Source organism: Molothrus aeneus, chromosome 19 (assembly GCF_037042795.1).
Source record: "Molothrus aeneus isolate 106 chromosome 19, BPBGC_Maene_1.0, whole genome shotgun sequence".
Classification (NCBI taxonomy): Eukaryota; Metazoa; Chordata; class Aves; order Passeriformes; family Icteridae; genus Molothrus; species Molothrus aeneus.
The window spans coordinates 7,755,532-7,775,096 of NC_089664.1; the positions used below are offsets into that span (position 1 = coordinate 7,755,532).

The following is a 19,565-nucleotide window of genomic DNA, read 5'->3' on the forward strand; positions in this document are numbered from 1 at the left end:
CACGGGCGAGGTTCGTGGTGGTTTCTACAGCCCCTGCAGGGAGCGCATCCCCTCCTCGCATGTGCACGCTCATAATTGTGACATTTTCACAAAGCCTCGTGGCTGAAAACACACGCCTTAAAAATTATACAAAACAGTGAGTTTTATTTAATCACCTAGTTACAAAAATAAATGGAATGGAAGAAAAAGAACGAAAAAATAATAGCAAAAATTCACATCCTAAGAAATGAGACATTACAGCAGAAAGCTGGGGAAGCTCAGCTCAGTTGTTGGAATGCCCTGGTGGCTCTGTGGTGCCCCTGACACCGAGCTGTGGTGACACTGTTCAGGTCAGTGGCATCTCCCTTTCAGCTGCACAGCTCGAGCCAAGGCAGAGCCACCACAAAAGGAAAGGACAGGAGATGTGCTGAGCTGCTGAACAGCTGCAGACCAAGCACCAAATGTGTTTCTTTGGAAGGAAACTGAGAGTAACCGAGTATTCCTCACTGCTCTCAAGATGTTTTCATTAGACAAAACTAAAAGCCAGCATAAACAGTGGCTCCATGTTAGCTCAGACTACATTATCAGGAATTTCTGTGTAAACACTGAGGAAGGAATCGACTGACTAAAGCATGACACTGCTTCTCTTTGTGGCTTTGAGCAAGTGGTGTCATTGATCCCTCAGTCTGATCCCTGCCTGCCTGTTCTTCTTCCAGGGGAGGAACACTGCTCTTCCATAGGGGTCTCCTGGGATCTTCCTTCCAAATCAAGAGTTCAAGTTTGTAAAGCATTTTGACAGTGAAGACTGTTGTGTAAAAATACTATAAGACTCTTTACAGTAGACCAGAGGTTGTCAGATGCCACCCTGAGAGAGCTTTAAAGCAGCCAGAATGTCAATAACCTTGGGAAGCAGAGTAAAAACCCCAGCACAATCACTGCCCCCATATTTGGCTCAAGTTTATCCCAAAGAAATTCAACTCCTAACACTCACATGGAAACAAACTTCTAAGACTTCTAATGAACTCTACACACAACTATCACGTTAAAGCAAACCCGACTCTAATTTGTTATAATGAGATTCACTTTGTGTCTACACATCTCTATATCTCTTATGGACAGGAGCACTCCTGGCAAGGTCCTGGCGTGGAGGAAGCACTGCAGCCATGCAGGGAGCAGAGCCCTGCCAGCACAGCTCCAGTGCCTCCTCCCGGCAGCAGGAGCCGCTTGCTCAGCACAGCAGGAGGAAGCCTTCCAGCAGCGCGGGGCCATGCCCGGCTGAGCCGCGGATCCTGGGCAGGAACGCTCGGCGGGGCCATCCCCGGCTGAACCGCGCCCGGCAGCAGCGGATCCTCTTCAGGAATGCTCGGCGGGGCCCGCCCCGTGCCCGTTGACGTGCGGGTGCGAAGGGGTGGAACTCTGCGAGGTGGCAACGCTCTGCTCGGCTGTGGCGGCTGCCAGGGGCATCGAGAGGCTCTCGGGGGACAGCGTGGCAAAGTCTTGTCTCCAGTAGGCTTCGCACAGTGGGAGATCATTGCTGTCACACAGACTGTAGCTTTCCAGAACAAACAACCCCAGTGAGGAGAGAGCAGGTGTGGTGACAGAGGAGGGGAGGGATGGAAAGGGTGGAGGGAGCAAGACAGAAGCAAAGCATTAAGAAAATGGCAAAAAAAATGCTGGATGTAAGGTCTGTGTTCATGAAATCATCCAAAGTTGTGTGACATTGGCTTTCCCTAAGATACCCTGCCAAGGGCTGGTCCTAAAATCTCTTGGGCCTGGTGAGGATCGGGGCAATTTTAGAGAAGAACTGTGACTACAAAGTAAAACAGAGGCTCAATTCTAGTCCAGACACTCCAAGTCTCTGAAAAGATCTGAGCTGAAGTCCTGGCACCCCCAAATATGCAACTTTTGCTTCTGATGAGTGAGACATGGACTTTTCCCACAATTATTTTACTTGGAATTAGACTGTAACCTATGTGAGGAAAAAATAGAAATCCTGCTTTAAATTTTACTTCAGCAAAAAAACCTGCCACAATTGTTTTGGGGCGTGTCCCTGTCACAATAAAGAAGAACCCTATTTGCACCCCTGCCCTTTCAAGAAAGTGCTCCACAGGTTTGGATCTTCCATTGAAGCTTCCCAGTTTGATTATAAAATACTGACAGCTCCTGCCTTTTCCCAAAGAGCCTGAGCTAACAGTGCTTCTAAAAGCAGCTGGCTGGACTCCAACACTGGATGAACCTGCAGTGTGGGAAAATAAGGTTTTTAAACAACTGGCTAATTCTTGCCCATACTCTGAGGAAAACATAATGTGGAAGGGCCAAAACTAAAAAGAAACATGGAAGGAACTGGAACAAAACCAACACAAATCCCAAAGAGAAGAAGGAGCTGCACACACAAGAGACACCCAAGACAAAGTGAGTGCTGGAGCAGAAAGCAGCTTGCATTCAGAGAAAAACAAACCCAGGGGGTCAAGTGTTTTTGTTGTTGCAGCTTTATTTACATTTGTAATGTATGGACTGATGCTTAGGGAAATATTTTAAGTATAGAAATATGAGACAGTTCATATTGCACAAACATGAAACATGTGAGATTTAACCCCACACTCAAGACAGCTCCTGTGATCTCAGAGGAGAGAGCAATGGAACACAAATGCAGGTCTGGGGGTTAGGATGAGAGAGGGCAAGCTGGACTTGCAGTTACCACTTTGGGGAACAAGCACACAAAGCACCAGGTGCAAGCTGAGCTCTTTTCTGGCAGCATCACCCAGCTGGCTTTGCAGAAGTGAGAAGGCAGTAGGTACAGGTTTTATATCTGGGGCTTCTGTAAAATCCCTTGGAAGATCAGTCCCCAACACAGTGAAGCTGGGTTCAGTTAACAAAGACCATCAGGACTGAACCAGAACTACAATTCCTGTTCTGTCATAGACCTCAGGCCACGATTTCCCAGGAGAACCTGACCACAGCATCCACAGCTCATGGCAGGGAGCTGCTCCCCATGTTTCAGCTGTGTCAGAAGCACGACTGCTTCTCCTGCTGCCCCACTCAGAACAGTTCCAGAGCCTAAGCTCCACCCTCAGCTAACACTCCTCAGAAGTCAGGCTCAGTGAGCAGCTCTGCACAGCCCAGGAGCACTGGCCAGCCTGCTGCTCTGTCCTGGGAGGGCTCCTCAGGGTGTGGAAGGGGCTTCACTACTCCCCTGAGGCACCCAGCCAGTCTGAGGGCAGAGGGACAGCTCTAGAAAATTACATGATCACAGGGCAGGAAAACAAAGATTCCTTCAGGACAATCTTCTTGGGTTTAGTGTCAAGGACCTGCTTTTGGGTCTCATCAAAAGCCCCATCAAAAGCACATAAAAAGCCTGGCAAACACCTGTCCCTACAACTGACCAGGCATTCCCAGGACAGCAAGGAACTCCCCTTGGGGGCAAACAGGCTGTTGTGTTGAGAGCCACTGAAACATGGCTGTGACATAACAGAAACCCTCCCCCAACATTAGACAATAAGATTTCATTAAAAAAATTGTAATATTCTAATTATAAAAGGACTTTGAGTAAATCACTGTTTCTGTATTTACACAGACACAATTTCTTTGGTGCAGAAAAAAGACAGGAAAGAGCACAGGAAGGGAGGAAGTGCTAAAAGCAAATGACCAAGTGCTACACAATAAAGTGTCAGATCACAGCTCTGCAGAGCTGCCAGGTTTCCTCACCTCATGACTCATAAGAAAGAGCAGGAAGGCAAATCCATCTGATGTACACCAACATTTGTGTTTCCATGTTAGTTCTGCCAGCAAGGGTTGCTCTATGTGGCACCTGGGGCCAGGCAGGTGAACAGACCACGCCAGCATGGCCAGAACCCCTCAGTGCAAAAGTGAGAGTGACCAGCACACAGTGGTGGCAGTTTGGGGACAGGGTGAGGGAAGCACACCTGGCACATGTGGGGCACTCTCATCCCACACCACATCCCTCTGGATAAGCTCACTGCTATGTCATGGACCTATCAGCACCTGCACAGGTGCTTGGGTTTGTGATCGTCACAACCTCCTCAAAAAACTGAATAAAGTTTGAAAAATAACTCTAAGTTTTTACCTCTAAGCTGCGTAATATTATTATCTTTTTACTCTTAAAATACATATATTACTCACAAGCAATGGCCTTACTTTGAAAGATATTGAGCAATTTAGTTGACTTAGCTAGGGTTATAGGCATTCAGCATTCTTAGAAAAATGGAAAAGGCAAACATAGAAAATCTGGCCAGTAAAATTTTAAGTAAGATTTTTTAAAGTTAAGTGTTTGTTTAAAAGTCCTAGAATTATTGCACTGACTTCACTTAGCTTGGAAAGTGCAGTCAAAATAACCAGGTTTACATTTGTTTTCTTCTGCTTTCATTTACTGCATCATTAACTAGAAGTGCTGGAGTGCATGACAAAAAAAATAAAAAATAAAGTGTCTGAATTCTCTAAAGTCTGTTTCCTAAATAAGAGGCTTTTAAAAATATTACAAATCCCACAAACAAATCAGTAATAAGTCATTCCTTAGAAAATCCTATCACAATACTTCATAATTCAATGAAACTGAGCAAGTCTTTTTGCTCCTTGCAAATGTTGACCCCAGGAGGACTGGAGGCAGCTGGGGGCAGTGGACTGTGAAGGAAAAGGCACAATGTGTGACCAGGTCACTTGTGAAAGGACTCACCACCAAGGTGAGGTGACACCAGCTGGCATCAGGACCCAGCTCAGCAGGCTGGTCTCTGCAGGGAGAGAGCCAGAGGCTCCTTCAGAGGGATTTCCCCCAAGGAAATTCATCTTCTTTTCTAATGATTACAACAGAAACCTAAGGAAATTACCTATCAAACCTGGGATGCTGTGAACATCTCCTTCACCAGTATATTTAAACCCTGTAGGGTATCTACAAGGAAAAGGCAGTTGCTTTAGTTGAAGAAATAAAGTCTGACCTAATTAAAAGTAGGACTGAAAATTTTTGGGGAACATTCTCAACACCTATACTCTAAGGGCTATTTGACAGTCTGGACTAACTACCCCAAAAAGGGCTGGAGTTGTAAGGCAGAGTCCACTGCCCTATTTGTACCTGGAAGAGTAATATTCTTCTTCTAGCTCGTACAGGTCAACGGAGATCTCATCCCTCAGGGCAATCAGCTTCTTGTCACACTCCTCCTGCAGGCTCCTCAGCTGCTGGTTGCGCTGGTTGATGGCCTCGTTCACAGAGGGGAAATCATTGAGGATCAAGAACTGCTTCAGGTCAGACACAAGTTTCATCAGGGACTCACCAGCTCGGACCTTGCAGCAGCGAGAAAAATCACACATCAGAACAGGGCTCTCTGCTCCAGTTCCATCATCTCCCAAGCTGCTCCTTCAGCCCAAACTTTGGATAAAAACTCCCACAATGTGAGAATTCTGACAGAATTCTGACCCAGTCTTCCCAAACATGAAGTTACTCTCCTGGCAGCAGTCTTTGGGAGTGTTATAAAGATCCAAAAAGGAACCCAGCAGCTCCTGCAGGATGTGCTGCCCACAGGTCTGAACAGTACAGTGCTACTCACAATATTTGCAGCTCTGACGTGCATCTCGTAGTTATCTTGTTCACCCTGGGTTGCTCGAGCAACTTGAGTTTCATCCTCAATCTAAAGAGAAAAGTACACAAATCCACCTCTACGTGCTTAAAATTCAAACAGACAATTACTATGTTATAAGGTACAATATATGGGTATATATACACGGATATGTGTGTTGATTTCCTGCATATGTGGAAATGTGTCAATTTCCTATAGATGCGGAAATGTGTGTGAATTTCCTACAGATGTGAAATGAGATCACACATTATGTATATGAAATTTACATCTGTATGTGAATTACAGTTCAATTCACACAGTGACCAAGGCCAGGTTGAACAGGGCTTGCAGCAACCTGGAGACGCCTGAAGGCGTCTCTGCGCATTGTAGGGAATGGAACGAGACAATCTTTAAGGCCCCTTTAAAGCCTCTAACATTCGGGGATTCTACGGAAGGTTCTCCCTTCACAGCCCCTTCTTCCTCGCGTACCCCCGCCCTTCTCCGCTTAGCACCCGGGGGGGCGGCCAGCCCGCTCAGGCCCACCTTGGCCGTCTTGATGATCTCGGTGAAATTGTCCATGATGGATTTGACATCGTCCTTGAGGCGTTTGTTGTAGGACTGTAGCAGGGTCTCCTTGCTCTGCGGCAGCACCCGAGGCTGCGCCATGGCCGCGCCCTCCCCTCACGGCCCCGGTCCCGGCCCCGGCCCCGCCCTCCCGCGCTCTCGCGAGATCTCGCTCGCCGTAGATATCTCCCGGCATGCCTCGCTCCCCCTTTCTCTCCCGCCGCCCAAGATGGTGAGTGATGGCGGCGGCGCGGGGGGACCGGGGCCATCCGCCGCCATCTGCGGCCGCCCGCCGTCATCCGCCGCCGCCGATGGGCTATGGTAGCGTTGCGAGGGTGCTCGGCTGGCGGTGGAGGCGGTGGAGCGGCGTTTCGTGCCCGATTTGCTGTGATGGGGGAAGGCCGTGGATGGGCCTGGCAGCCCAGGCCGGGAGCCTGCGGCTGCTGCGGGCTCGGGCAGCCCGGCTGGGGCGTGGGGCCGTCCCCGTGGTCAGAAACGCGCCGTGGGGGTATCTCGGCTGCTCTCGGGGAAGAGATCATCACGCTCATTTTAATCCTTTTCCCTCTCGGCGTGGTTTATAAACCTTGTAAACGTAAAGCAAAGGATTTCCTCTTTCTGGGAGAGCATGGGAGGCCGCCATGCTGCTGAAATGCCTGGGAAAACAAATGCATTTCTAGGGTGAGCTGGTAGTTTCCAAGCATGCAAGTTTCGGAGGCAAAAGAAGGCAGAGTATGTTTCTTTCTTGCAGCCGAAAGGAAAGAAGGCCAAGGGCAAGAAGGTGGCACCGGCCCCTGCTGTAGTCAAGAAGCAGGAGGCCAAGAAGGTTGTCAATCCTCTCTTTGAGAAGAGGCCCAAGAATTTTGGCATCGGTGAGTAAGTGGACATTTGGGATAGTTGCTCCCATGGCTTTTTTCCTGTTCAGTGAACAGATGCCTAAGTTATAAACATTAAAAACCATTGCAGACTTTGTGCAGTGCTGCTATCATCCAAGGCGCAGATGATGTGAAAGAATATTTGCTATCTGAGTGGTTGTGCTGACACATCACCACCAAGATCACTGATGCTCCTGTGCCTTTCCCGTGCTGCTGCTCTGGATTTGGGGCAGCCCTGAGCTAAAGGCTGTGTTTTTTTAGGACAGGATATCCAGCCCAAGCGTGACCTCACCCGGTTTGTGAAATGGCCACGCTACATTCGGCTGCAGCGCCAGAGGTCCATCCTCTACAAACGCCTCAAGGTGCCTCCTGCCATCAACCAGTTCACCCAGGCCTTGGACCGCCAGACAGGTGAGGATGTGCCCCACGAGGTTCTCTTGGCTTGGGTTGTAAATGGGATGTGCAAAGAAACCAAAAAGAGCCTTAACAAAGCTAAACTGGGCTGTGACTGTGGAAGTGTTTTAGGGAGGCTTTAATAGCAACCAGAGTGGTGTCAAAATAAATTTGCTGGTTTAAATCTTGGATTGCTGCTGTGTACCCTGAAAAGGGATTTAGAAAATACTAAAGCTCTATTTACTGACCCAAACCCTGCATTAACTCTTAACTGTGATTCCATTCTTCCAGCTTGATGTAGACCTACCCAGGGTGGTATGAACAGATTGCTTGAGACATCTGTGGGAGTGCAGGTTTTGGGGGAAAACTGGCACTGTAGGAAGAAGGGATTTAGGCATCTTCTGTGAATGCAAAAAACTTGGGACCTGTGTAGAATAATTCTTCCTCATAGATGCTCCTTACTTTAAAAGAGCCATGCACCACCTCTAACTGTAATTGCTGTGGGGGTTCACAGGCATTTCCTCATCCAGACAGTCAAGGAGCTGTCAGGGCCATCAGATCTGCATGCAAACAGGGGCTCTCAGGGTGCTCTTCTCTTGGACTGTGCAGATGATGATCATTTTTTGCTGTGAAAAAAAATGTGATGCCAACCACCAAGATCGCTGATGCACTGCAGTGTTTTTAAAAAAGAGTGCTTAGATTTTCAGGTCATGCAACTAATTAGTAGGTGTTCTCTTCCAGCCACGCAGCTTCTGAAGCTGGCACACAAATACAGGCCTGAAAATAAGCAAGAGAAGAAGCAGAGGCTGCTGGCTCGTGCTGAGCAGAAAGCTGCAGGAAAGGGAGATGCTCCAACCAAGCGGCCGCCGGTCCTCCGAGCAGGTAACTTTGTACCTGAGCTGCTGGAACATGGGAGTGTGGCACTTTGGCAGAGAGAAAACTGATGGAGAGTTGGTTCTTCAGCCAGCCTTGGACAAGCTATGGCAATGATGTTATGAATTTCTTCACCTGAGCTCAAAGTGAAGAGCAAAATAGACGAGCTTTTTAACCCTGAGCTTTAGCAAATTGTCCATGAAATATCTTTGTGCCACTGATGTTTTTGTAAAGGTTTTGTAACTTCCATAGTGATGCTGTGCTATGGAATCAGAGTTGGCTTGTAAGAAAGCTCTGAAAATGGACTGAGAGGAATCAAAGCTTATCTAGAATTTGTTTTTCAGGTATCAATACTGTCACAACTCTGGTGGAGAACAAGAAAGCTCAGCTTGTCGTTATTGCCCATGATGTAGACCCCATTGAGGTGAGCATGTTACCAGCTGCCTGTGTAACTGGGGTTAGAAATGGGTTTTAGGAGAAATTGCATGAAAGAGAATGCACCAAAAACAAATACACTTTTGCCAGAACTGGATGCTTGTGCATGTTTGTAGTTGTCCTGGTTGGACAGTGAGGCTGGGCCCTTGCAATGATGTTTTGAATTTCTTCACCTGAAGCAGCAGTGAAGAGCAAAACGAGCTTTTTAACACTGAGCAATTGGCACAGCCCAGGCTGACAGGCAGCACAAAGGGATGTTCTCCTTCAGCTGCTCAGCTTTCCTTTCCCTTCCAGCTGGTGGTTTTCCTGCCAGCCCTGTGCCGCAAGATGGGGGTCCCCTACTGCATCATCAAGGGCAAAGCCAGGCTGGGCAGGCTGGTCCACAGGAAGACCTGCACCTCTGTGGCCTTCACCCAGGTTAACCCGTAAGTGTTCTGGGAGCTCGCTTGATTTGTCTTGTGGAGAAAGCAAACTGCCCTAAACAGGCTCTAGGCAGGTGGGTAGCAAACTTGGGTTTGTCTGAAATGGTAAAATATAAATGCCACCTCTGTAGTGTCTGATAAAAATGTCTCTATCGAATCCTGAAGGTGCAGATTATTTTGGTTTACTAAAAAAGGTGGTTACTCTAAAATCCAAGCAGTGCAGATTGAGTGTTAACCCTTTGTAAGTGATGCTTTTGCTTAACCTGAAAAATTGGGTTGTCAGTAGAGGCTCTCAAATTCTATGGCAAAATACTTATGGAAAATGTTAAATCAAGGCTCTAAAGGAACTAAAACTCTCCTCAACAGGGAGGATAAGGGAGCCCTTGCAAAGCTGGTGGAGGCTGTGAAGACCAACTACAATGACAGATATGATGAGGTAAGATTCTGTGTGCTGCTGGCCTTGTCTTTGTACACGGTTAACATTCCCAGAAGGGAGAAATGGGTCATAGTGACATCAGTTTATACTTGGGTGTGTTACACCTGGGTTTGCTTACAATGTACTCAGATTCTCTACCTGAGGATGGGGTAAAATGAAAGCTGTCACCAGGTTAGAAGTAAACAGCAACCCTAGGGCAAGGATTGTAGAGAGGGCAGCAGCTTTTGCTACCTAAACTCCATATCCCAAATCCAGGATTTATGGGATAGCCGAATCCAACATCCCTCATTGGGAAAGACTTTTAGTTGAGGGAGCTCTTCCCCTTGTGCAGAATTGAGTGCCACAGTGAGGTCTCTAACCTGTTGTCCCTTCCTTGCAGATCCGTCGTCACTGGGGCGGGAATGTCCTGGGTCCAAAGTCAGTGGCTCGCATTGCCAAGCTGGAAAAGGCAAAGGCTAAAGAGCTGGCTACAAAGCTGGGCTGAAGATGAACTGCATTGCACCGTGTTCTCTGTACATAATAAACCCCAGCTGTTTCAGTGGTCTCTGTTCGTGGGAGTGTTCTAGGCACAGTGGCATTGCTGTATTTCTGTGCTTTGCATCCAGTGGCAGAATAGTGCTGGGCAGAACCAGCTGCAGGGTTATTGCTGGTTAGAGCTGGTTATTACTTACCTTGGAGTAACTTTACTCTCTCTTGAACACACAGCCCAGCAGCTCAGCTGCACATGGGATTTTGAAGTTGACTGGGCTGGGCTAGTTCTGGCTTTAAGGCTGGCTTGGTTTTGCAAATCTACATTGGAAATATCTTTTGATTTCTCCTTACTTAGGACTGGGTTACAGTATGGGTTACACACAGTGGTACATCCTTCCACACCTGCAGTGCCCCTTGCAGTGAGGACAGGCTGAGGGGGGAAGAATCAGGAGTTTCCTGAGTGCTGACTTAGTCTGATGGCACTGTGGATGGAGGCTACCAAGGCTCCAGCTGGTCTAGTTGCTTGTTTTTGCCAGCCCTCATCTTGCAAAGCCACAGGCTGCCTTCCCCAGCTAGACCTGAGCGTCCACAGTAACCTCTAATTCATCTTTGCTGCTGTTCCATGTATGATGCATGATGCAAGTCACAAGGCAAAGACCTGAAGGCCTTTATTTATCTGCTGAATCTGCTGTGAGCCATTCCTGACTTTAGGAAGGACTTGCTGCAAATAGGCTGATTGACAAAATCCTCTGGATTTGTCTTAAGGAAAAAAAAAAATGGAGTTAGAATGTAGCTTACAACCAACCAGGATAGAAAAATGTATTTTTGTGGTTACTACTGAAGTTCAGTTCTCCCACACTGGTGGGAGCTCAGTTTGCAGGGATTGCTTCAAGTCTGTTTGCAGCTTGATAATTTGTTTGCTCAAATTGCTCTGGAATTCCAGGTTCTTCAGTTATTTAGGACTCATCAGGCTCCTGTCATCCATAAAAGTCTGCTCTTGACTGTAGCACAGAGATGTTTTTTCCTTCCCCTCACAGAGGTACCTTCTGTATAAATTTCTTGTACCACAAGAAGGAAGTTGCAGCACACAAGCCGTACCTGTGAAGAGAATCATACACTGGCAACTTTCCAGGGTGGACTGGGCCTCCCTAAGACAGCTGCAATAACTTGGCACAAACTATTTAGGTTAAAACTGGCCTTCTGTAGCTCAAGAGGAGCCCAGGAAGGTCCCTCAGGCAGGCCCCTTACCAGGTGACAATGTACTGATGTGCTCAGGCTGGTCCCTTACCAGGTAACAATGCACTGATGTGCTGCTCCCTTACCAGGTGACAATGTACTGATGTGCTCAGGCTGCTCCCTTACCAGGTGACAATGTACTGCATGTGCTGCTCCCTTACCAGGTGACAATGCACTGATGTGCTCAGGCTGCTCCCTTACCAGGTGACAATGCACTGATGTGCTGCTCCCTTACCAGGTGACAATGTACTGATGTGCTCAGGCTGCTCCCTTACCAGGTGACAATGTACTGCATGTGCTGCTCCCTTACCAGGTGACAATGCACTGATGTGCTGCTCCCTTACCAGGTGACAATGTACTGATGTGCTCAGGCTGCTCCCTTACCAGGTGACAATGCACTGATGTGCTGCTCCCTTACCAGGTGACAATGCACTGATGTGCTGCTCCCTTACCAGGTGACAATGTACTGCATGTGCTCGTTCCTCAGGCTCACCCTGGTCTGGCCCCCAATGGGCCCCCCTGGGACTGTGCTTCCTGTGGGGACAACACAGCCAAATTAAATCCTTCCCTGCACAGCGTGGAGCTGCACTGTGTGTAAGAGGGGTAGAAAGTGATCAATCTGGTGCATATGCTGTTCTCACTTGGCCAGTGGGGTTCCCAAGTTCATAGAATCACAGAATAGTTTGGGTTGGAAGGGAAGGGACCTTAAAATTTACCTCATTCTACCCCCTGTCATGGGCAGGGACACGTTCCTCTATCCCAGGTTGCTCCAAGCCCTGTCCAACCTGGCCTGGGACGCTTCCAGGGATCCAGGGGCAGCCACAGCTGCTCTGGGCACCCTGTGCAGGCCCCCCCCCCCCCCCACCCTCACAGGGAAGAATTCCTTCCCAATATCCCATATAACCAGTTGAAGCCGCACCCCTTGTCCTATCTCTGATGCTCCTGACAAAGTCCTTTCCCAGCTCTCTTGTAGGCTCCCTGTCACCTTCAGTAGAGGGCTGGCAGAGCACAGGAAGAGAACTGAGGGGGAAAGGGAGGGAGGGTGATGTAAATTGGACGTGACTTACTGAAATCTGCATCGATGAAGATGGGCTCAGCACCGGTCACCTTGGCCATGGCCTCCAGGTCCCGGTAGTGCCAGCGGTTTTGTTCGATGTTGTTTTCAGGAACAAAGGGTTTCCTTTTTTCTGTTAACCTCACCACCCCTGTGAGATCAATCTCATCTTCAATCTGAGGAGAAGTGCAGGAAGAAAAAAAGAATGTTTCAAGATTGATTTCATATTCTGACACATTTCCTGTCAGGAAAATGTGGCACTTGAGGGGTCTGAGCATAAATGAAGTGGTTTTTCCCTGCAGTGGGGCAGTGCTGTAACACAGCAGGGAAAAAAGCAGAACAACAGCTCCTTGTTTGTATTTACATTATTTACTTAACAAAAAGGTGGGAATTAAAGGTTTGTTGTCTTTGAAAATTGCAATGACTAATTAAATCATCTCCCATGATGCTGAACATAGCTCCTGCCTTTCTGGATTAGTGAGTGGTGCCTCTGGGTAACCAAAGGGCACAAAGTAACACCCCCCATTCCCTGGATCCCCCTTACCTGTCCCTTCTGCCTGGTCTCTGGTTTCAATTTATTCTTGGGCACAAATCCTCGGTTGACTAAAATCGTGACCCTAGAGTTACATAAAGAAGCACTGCTCAGGAGTGAAAGGGAATTTAATCCTGCTGCTGCCTAGAACTAAAGACCAAAGAAAGAAGCAACCCACGTGTTTGCTGCTACTTTTGCTGTCACCTGAACGCACATTATAAAGGAATTTAAATACAATTTCAAATGGAGCCTCGATGATGTCATAGACTAATGACATAAGACTATACCTTTTAAGGCAGGGAAATACAGGTTGGATATTAGGAAGAAGTTTTTTACAGAAAGGGTGATAAAGTTCTGGAATGGTCTGCCTGGGGAGGTGGTGGAGTCACCACCCCTGGATGTGTTTAAGAAAAGACTGGATGTGGAGCTGGGTGCCAGGGTTTAGTTGAGGTGTAGGGGCTGGGCTGGATGCGATGATCTTGAGTGATTCTGTGAATTCTGTGAGTGAGAGATACCAACCCAACCACCAGGATTCAGATTTTCCAAGGAGCAGTGAGTGCTCCCGTGGAGCAGGGCCCTCCTGGACTCACCCCAGCTCTGTGCAGTAGAAGGGGGTGATGACATTGGCTCCGTTCTCCGGGTGGGACGAGATCCTGCCGGCCTCGCGTGCCTCGCGCTCGGGGTCCAGCAGGGAGCGGGGCAGGAGGTACAGCTCCTTGGAGTGGTCAAAACGGCCCCGGACCCGCACGGGTCTGTACTCCAACTCCTTCAGTTCCATGGGGCTGCAAGGAACAGGAGGAAAACAAAATCACAGCTGTGCTAGGTGAGTTCAATCAGGAGATTTTATTGCGGGGTTCTCCTTTTCCCTAATGGTTCACTCTGCATGGAGTCTGTTGGCAAACAGAGGCAGAAGACAAACAGCTCATGGAATATGGCTTAATGTATTTCAACTGTCCCAGAGAATCAAATAGAGATGATCAGGAGCATCCAGGGAGAAGCTGTTTTCCACAATATCTGCAACCCAGGTATCACAGAGCAGGTGGACTCACTGCCCCTGCATCCAGCCAAGGGAAGCGTTTCTTTCCCATCCCACACCATGGAATCCAACAACTGAGCCCTTCTGAGAGTTGTGCCAGGTGACCAAGTGACCCTAAAAATCTCTCTCACATCTGACACAACTGCTCCACATGTCCTGCTGTTGTTCCAAGACTCCCTGTTGCAGTAAAAATTCCTTTGGGACACCACAGACACCCAAGTCCTCTTTCCCCAGTGGGATTAAAAATGCCATGAATTACATCCCACATTCTCTCCTGAACAGAGATTCATCCTTCCCCATGCATTTAGAGTATCCCACAAGAAAGAACTGACATATCCTTTTACTAAAAATAAATAAATTATCAGGATCTCTTTCTAATTTGCTGGCACATCCCAACTGCCATTGCATCCCTTCATTTTCATGCAGGTCAATTCAGCACAAGCTCATTAGTGCACAGTCCATATCTAATATTCCCAGTGCTCTGTAGACAACAAACCATCCCTGTTTCCATACTCTAATGTCAGAGGGATGGGGTCTGCTCTGATTCTTGATGCCAGCTGTGCAATCAAATCTAATTTCCACTTGCGCCGCTGAACCTGGAAATAAACAAACATAAAAGTAACTCCTTAGGGTAGAACAGAGCAATGTGACAACCCCAGCAAGTCTTAAAACCTTGGTCATAATTTTCTCCTCAGATCTGGTCTAAATCAGGGTAATTGGAGATATGAAAATAGGGCCTACTGAATTTAATTTGAGAAAATATTTATACTAAAATAAAAGTGTAAAAAAAAAAAAGACTTCCTTTAAAGACTTACAAGTGGACACTTGGAAAACAAGAAATGTAAAATAACAGCAACTCTTTAACCTGCCTGTAGTCTGAACAAGATCAAACAGATGGAAAAACTTGACAGTCCTTAAGTGCTCATTTTTTGAAAAAATGAAATATTTATTTGTACCTGCCATGTGCCGAGACCAAACGTGGTGAGAGGGACGAGCAGAAGGCCCCATTTCAGCAAGGCATCCTCTCCAGATTTGCCAGCAGCTGCTGTAGAACTTTGTGGTCTGCAGAACCTCAAACAAACATCTACAGAAAACCAGAATGAGGAACAGGATTCAGAGAAGAGATGCTAAATTCCTGAATGAAATACTACATCTTGGTACTAGGGTGAAACAGGGCAGAAGCCCAGACACATATTTTCTTACCTTTAGTCTTTTGAACCAGACCAGAAGCTCCCTTAGTTAGAGGACATCCAAAAAATGTTCTTCTGATCAAGCACTGTGATGCCTACACAGAATAAGAAAGATCTTTTGTAATGTTGCTGCTTTATAAACCTTGTATTTAGGTGATATCAGTGATTGATGATTGTGTGAAATATTTTTTTATCCATTGATTTAAGTCTCAAATAAACAACTGCCTGTGAAACACTATGGGTTAGGCTATAATTGAAATGAAATAAGGTAAAATTTCCGTTACAGAGCTGCCTATAGCAGAGCAATGAAGTTCTATCTATGCTATCAGCAAACACACAACAGCTTAATCTATTCTTGACAGAAACAAGGGCCTACAGGGGACAGGATCAGGGAGCTGAAACAGGGGACAGGAAAATGGGACAGGAGGAGGGAATGGGATCAAGGGACTGGATCAGGATGAGGGAACTGGATCAGGAGACTGGATCAAGGGACAGGATGAAGAGACTGGATCAGGGGACAGGATAATGGGACATGATCAGGGGACTGGATCAGGGGACAGGATGAGGGGACAGGATCGAAGGACAGGATCAGCGGCTTACCCGTCCCGGCCCCGCTGCCCCGAGGCTCCCCGGGCCCCGCCGCTCCCTCAGCAGCCTGGGCCCCGCTCGCAGCACCAGCGCGGCCATGGCAGCACCGGCCCGGCCCGGCCCCGCTGCCCCCGCCCTGCCCGCGGCCCGGAACGGGAAACGCGCCCGGGCCCGGCCCCTCGCGATGGCGGCGCTGGGCCCGGGCGGCGGCGCGGCCGTGCCGGAGGTGCCCGAGGCGGAGCGGCTCTTCCTGAGGCAGCACCCGCTGCTCAGCCCCGCGGGGCCGGGCAAGGTGCGGCCGTGTGAGGGCTGTGAGGGCTGGGGGGCACCGTGAGGGTCCTGAGGGGATGGGTCCATGATGGGCACGGCACCGCGTGGTTCCCGATGGGCTCAGCCCCAGCCAGCTCCTGCCCGAGGGGTTTGTCCAGCGCTGGTCTGTCCTGCAGAGCGCTGGTCTGGTCTGTCCTGCCCTCCCCAGCCCGGGAATGGATACGGGAAGGGTGATCAGACACTGGAAGGGGCTCCTCAGGGAGGTGGTGGAGCCCCCATGCCTGGAGAAGTACTGGACGTGGCACTGAGTGCCATGGTGTGGTTGACAAGGTGGGGATCGGTCATAGGTTGGACTCGATGATCTCAGAAGTTCTTTCCAACCGAATGGATTCTGAGATTCAGTGGGATAAACCCCTGGGTTTCTTGACCATTAACGTGTTTTTCAGGTGAGGTGCAGGCTGACAGGACATGAGCTGCCCTGTCGCCTGTCGGAGCTGCAGGCTTACACCAGCGGCAGGAAGTACCAGCGGCTCATAAAGGCAGCCAGAGAGTTCGACTATGGCACGTTTGAGCCCCACATAGTGCCCAGCACGAAGAATTTGTACGTATTCTCCCTCCTGTGTGTTGTGCTTTACACTTTGCTCAATCTCAGACATAAAGTGGTTGGGCTTTACAAAGTTCTTAGGTCTTTATGGATTTGAGGAGACTGGGAAAGGCTTTATAAAGTATTTATCAACTTTGAGCAACTTGCAGTGCTTGTAAGTGAAAATTTCTGAAGTCACAGCACGCTTTAACTCTGTTGCTTGTCCTTTCTGTGTCTCTCAGACACCAGCTGTTCTGCAAACTCACCCTCAGACACATCAACAAGCTTCCAGAGCACGTCCTGCGTCACGTCCAAGGGAAACGCTACCAGAAGGCCCTGAAAATGTGTAAGTAGCTTTTCTGAAGCTGTACCAGGCAGCATTTCTTTCCTGAGCTGTTGAGATTCCAGCCTCTCTCTGAAGTGGGTGGGATGGCTTTGTTTAAATTGACAGCAGTGTGTTACTATGTGTCCTCAGCTAGGAAGGAAGGTCTCAAGATGTAGGGGGCAATTGGCTTCTAGCAAATACCTTGGAACATCCTTCCTTAAGAGGATCAGCTCTGAAACTTCCCCAAGGAGTGATACATGTGTCCAGCACAACCTGTGTTAACATCTTCCCTGGTCCATAGTGTCACTGTAGATGTATATTTCGAGCATGCTGGACTTTGGAGTTGCATTTCCTACAAGCTTGAGCTGGGAATGAGAGGACTCAGGGGCTGGACAGCTGATCAGTGCTGCCTGACCCTCTCTCTTAGATGAGGAATGCCAAAGGGAAGGAGTGGAGTATGTCCCTGCCTGCCTGAGACAGAAGAAGCAGCGGGCACAGCACCCTGATGACCAAACAAATGGGAGCAAGCAGGGTCACAGGAAAGAGGAGTTCTGGGAGCCAAAGTCCAGCGAGGAGGATGGAGAGGACACAGACGACAGCATGAGTGACCTGTACCCACGTGAGTGAGAACCTTGGTGTCATCCATGTCCTCAAGGGAGTTGCTTGTTTAATTGTCTCCTGGTTTCTTTACACTGCTGCCTGATGCTGGTGTGCCAGAGGCACCTGACTTCATCCAGCTGGGAGTCCTTGGGTTTTGGAAAAGCTTACCTCCACCAAATAAGAAATAATTAATGCTAATAATGAGTTGGATCATGCAAGGTCTGAGGGAAGGGATACAAGATCTTCTGAGATTTGCTGTTTTAGGAGTCTCCACTTTCCATGTTTCTCAGCAAATCCTTGACAGAAGGTGGTCAGGCTGTTCTCCTGACATAGATGTGGAGGTGCAAATCCATCTTGTAACACATGGCACCACCTGTGCTGACATTCCCAGAATGGGAACAGAAAGAGCACCAAGGCACATTTCCAAAAACACCAGCATGTTTATTTCCTAAGTATTTCAGTAGTGACACGTGGTGACTGGAAGCAGCTTTAAAGCAAAGTGAAGGGAGGCAGAGCCTGTGTGCACAGGGAACTGATTTTGAGCTGAATCTTTTTTAGCTGCGCTCTTCCCAGAAAAAAACCCACCAGCTGCAGAGAGCACAAAGGGCAGCGATGACTTTGTGACAGACAGCGAGGACGATGGCACCAAGCAGAACGGAGAGCACGGGGCAAGGAGGGACAGCAGCAGAGCAGCTGGCAAGAGAGGAAAGGTGGGAGTCATGCAGTGCCTGCAGCAGCAGGGGGTGTGGAGCTGGGATCCCAGCCTGTAGGTGTGCCAGCTATTCCTGTCTGGGAGCCAGCAGAAGGTGCAAAGCTGTTCAGAATAGATTTTTCCCTGTGTGCCAGACAGTGACTTGCATTCTGAGGTGTGAATTCCTGCCATATTTATGGCAATATTTATCCTGGCTGGGGTAGTGAGGGATGTTCTTGCCTGTTCACAGAGCTCATCTAGGGTGGGATCCTGCCCCACACCATTGTAAAAGGAAAGCTGATGTGTGTCCTGTGGGTTCTGTAACTGTTCTTCAAATACACAAAAAAATGTAACTGTTTTGCAGTCACAGAGTCCCTCTAGACCATTTTCCTGCCACTTCTGAGGCACTGCCTTACTATATAAATGTGTCAGAAAGTTAGGGCTGGATAAAGTTAGGATTCATTGCTGCAGGGAGCCTGTCAGTTTGTACCTAATGAAACCATCAGAAAGGGCTGCTGAGCTGCAGGATCCTGGCTCCATGAGCAGACTTGGGCTCATTCTGGCTGTTGAAGGAGATCCCACTCAGTTTCTGTTTAAGCTGTCTCAGGCAAGGCTTGATCTGCATGTTGGAAATAAGCTGATTAACTTTTTTTTTTTTCCCTACAGAAACAGACAGGCCCTTTAAAGAAGAAATTCAAGAGCCATCATCGAAAACCCAAAAACTTCAAGAAAGCAACCAATGGGAAATAAATTTTATGATAAATACCTGGACTGAAGTCTGTTGTGTAACAATTCCATTGGGAGTACAGGATGAAGTGTCTGCTCATTCCAGTTAACTGTTAAAGGTGTGGACGGGAATAATGGGCTGGAATTAAGTGGAATTCCAAGAGCTTCAAGCCAGTCCCACACTGAGGGAAAGATGTCTGCTGCAGTCAAGTCCAGGTAGCAGAGTTTTTTTATAGAAAGCTGGTTTTTCTTAGGCAGGAAAGCACAGCAGCTCAGCTCAGTTTTTTACAGAAAGCTGGTTTTTCTTAGGCAGGAGAGCACAGCAGCTCAGCTCAGTTTTTTACAGAAAACTGGTTTTTCTTAGGCAGGAAAGCACAGCAGCTCAGCTCAGTTTTTTACAGAAAGCTGCTTTTTCTTAGGCAGGAGAGCACAGCAGCTCAGCTCAGTTTTTTACAGAAAGCTGGTTTTTCTTAGGCAGGAGAGCACAGCAGCTCAGCTCAGTTTTTTACAGAAAACTGGTTTTTCTTAGGCAGGAGAGCACAGCAGCTCAGCTCAGTTTTTTACAGAAAGCTGCTTTTTCTTAGGCAGGAGAGCACAGCAGCTCAGCTCAGTTTTTTACAGAAAACTGGTTTTTCTTAGGCAGGAGAGCACAGCAGCTCAGCTCAGTTTTTTACAGAAAGCTGCTTTTTCTTAGGCAGGAAAGCACAGCAGCTCAGCGGTGGAGC

At 48.2% G+C, this 19,565-nt stretch overlaps 4 protein-coding genes and 4 non-coding genes across 8 annotated transcripts; 6 read left to right on the forward strand and 2 right to left on the reverse strand.

Moving 5' to 3' along the window:
• Positions 1-117: 117 nt before the first annotated feature.
• On the reverse strand, positions 118-6,233 carry MED22 (mediator complex subunit 22). Its single transcript, XM_066563206.1, has 4 exons — positions 6,087-6,233; positions 5,535-5,615; positions 5,063-5,271; positions 118-1,531 (listed from the first exon to the last, which is right to left on the reverse strand). The coding sequence occupies exons 1-4, from the start codon at positions 6,207-6,209 to the stop codon at positions 1,333-1,335; spliced, it is 612 nt and encodes a 203-aa protein (XP_066419303.1). The 5' UTR covers positions 6,210-6,233; the 3' UTR covers positions 118-1,332.
• Positions 6,222-10,076, forward strand: RPL7A (ribosomal protein L7a). Its single transcript, XM_066563205.1, has 8 exons — positions 6,222-6,339; positions 6,856-6,976; positions 7,241-7,390; positions 8,114-8,254; positions 8,590-8,669; positions 8,975-9,105; positions 9,469-9,538; positions 9,918-10,076. Exons 1-8 carry the CDS (start codon positions 6,337-6,339, stop codon positions 10,020-10,022), a joined length of 801 nt encoding a protein of 266 aa, XP_066419302.1. The 5' UTR covers positions 6,222-6,336; the 3' UTR covers positions 10,023-10,076.
• Positions 7,100-7,172, forward strand: LOC136564893 (small nucleolar RNA SNORD24). Its single transcript, XR_010784781.1, has one exon. It is a non-coding gene; the product is annotated as a small nucleolar RNA SNORD24 (small nucleolar RNA).
• On the forward strand, positions 7,977-8,042 carry LOC136564894 (small nucleolar RNA SNORD24). Its single transcript, XR_010784782.1, has one exon. It is a non-coding gene; the product is annotated as a small nucleolar RNA SNORD24 (small nucleolar RNA).
• Positions 8,354-8,431, forward strand: LOC136564892 (small nucleolar RNA SNORD36). Its single transcript, XR_010784780.1, has one exon. It is a non-coding gene; the product is annotated as a small nucleolar RNA SNORD36 (small nucleolar RNA).
• On the forward strand, positions 8,827-8,900 carry LOC136564891 (small nucleolar RNA SNORD36). The gene has a single exon (XR_010784779.1). It is a non-coding gene; the product is annotated as a small nucleolar RNA SNORD36 (small nucleolar RNA).
• A 576-nt stretch (positions 10,077-10,652) lies between the features above and the next one.
• Positions 10,653-15,754, reverse strand: SURF1 (SURF1 cytochrome c oxidase assembly factor). Its single transcript, XM_066563203.1, has 9 exons — positions 15,658-15,754; positions 15,071-15,152; positions 14,824-14,951; positions 14,381-14,463; positions 13,422-13,613; positions 12,844-12,916; positions 12,313-12,475; positions 11,698-11,779; positions 10,653-11,107 (listed from the first exon to the last, which is right to left on the reverse strand). The coding sequence occupies exons 1-9, from the start codon at positions 15,742-15,744 to the stop codon at positions 11,041-11,043; spliced, it is 957 nt and encodes a 318-aa protein (XP_066419300.1). The 5' UTR covers positions 15,745-15,754; the 3' UTR covers positions 10,653-11,040.
• A 65-nt stretch (positions 15,755-15,819) lies between these two features.
• SURF2 (surfeit 2) lies at positions 15,820-18,885 on the forward strand. Its single transcript, XM_066562708.1, has 6 exons — positions 15,820-15,937; positions 16,362-16,516; positions 16,741-16,844; positions 17,251-17,442; positions 17,982-18,133; positions 18,781-18,885. The coding sequence occupies exons 1-6, from the start codon at positions 15,830-15,832 to the stop codon at positions 18,862-18,864; spliced, it is 795 nt and encodes a 264-aa protein (XP_066418805.1). The 5' UTR covers positions 15,820-15,829; the 3' UTR covers positions 18,865-18,885.
• Positions 18,886-19,565: the final 680 nt, after the last annotated feature.

What these genes read in the sequence shown, in the direction of transcription:
- MED22 (XM_066563206.1), bottom strand. Translation starts at nt 6,209, where the DNA reads ATGGCGCAGCCTCGGGTGCTGCCGCAGAGCAAGGAGACCCTGCTACAG. An exon ending in ACGTCAGAGCTGCAAATATT is followed by an intron (nt 5,272 to 5,534) that starts GTGAGTAGCACT and finishes CGCTGCTGCAAG; the next exon opens with GTCCGAGCTGGTGAGTCCCT. An exon ending in GAAGAATATTACTCTTCCAG is followed by an intron (nt 1,532 to 5,062) that starts GTACAAATAGGG and finishes TGTTCTGGAAAG; the next exon opens with CTACAGTCTGTGTGACAGCA.
- RPL7A (XM_066563205.1), top strand. An exon ending in ATGATGTAGACCCCATTGAG is followed by an intron (nt 8,670 to 8,974) that starts GTGAGCATGTTA and finishes TTTCCCTTCCAG; the next exon opens with CTGGTGGTTTTCCTGCCAGC. An exon ending in ACAATGACAGATATGATGAG is followed by an intron (nt 9,539 to 9,917) that starts GTAAGATTCTGT and finishes CCTTCCTTGCAG; the next exon opens with ATCCGTCGTCACTGGGGCGG.
- SURF1 (XM_066563203.1), bottom strand. Translation starts at nt 15,744, where the DNA reads ATGGCCGCGCTGGTGCTGCGAGCGGGGCCCAGGCTGCTGAGGGAGCGG. An exon ending in TTCTACTGCACAGAGCTGGG is followed by an intron (nt 12,917 to 13,421) that starts GTGAGTCCAGGA and finishes ATGTAACTCTAG; the next exon opens with GGTCACGATTTTAGTCAACC. An exon ending in AGACCAGGCAGAAGGGACAG is followed by an intron (nt 12,476 to 12,843) that starts GTAAGGGGGATC and finishes ACTTCTCCTCAG; the next exon opens with ATTGAAGATGAGATTGATCT.
- SURF2 (XM_066562708.1), top strand. Translation starts at nt 15,830, where the DNA reads ATGGCGGCGCTGGGCCCGGGCGGCGGCGCGGCCGTGCCGGAGGTGCCC. An exon ending in GTGCCCAGCACGAAGAATTT is followed by an intron (nt 16,517 to 16,740) that starts GTACGTATTCTC and finishes TGTGTCTCTCAG; the next exon opens with ACACCAGCTGTTCTGCAAAC. An exon ending in CAGCTGGCAAGAGAGGAAAG is followed by an intron (nt 18,134 to 18,780) that starts GTGGGAGTCATG and finishes TTTTCCCTACAG; the next exon opens with AAACAGACAGGCCCTTTAAA.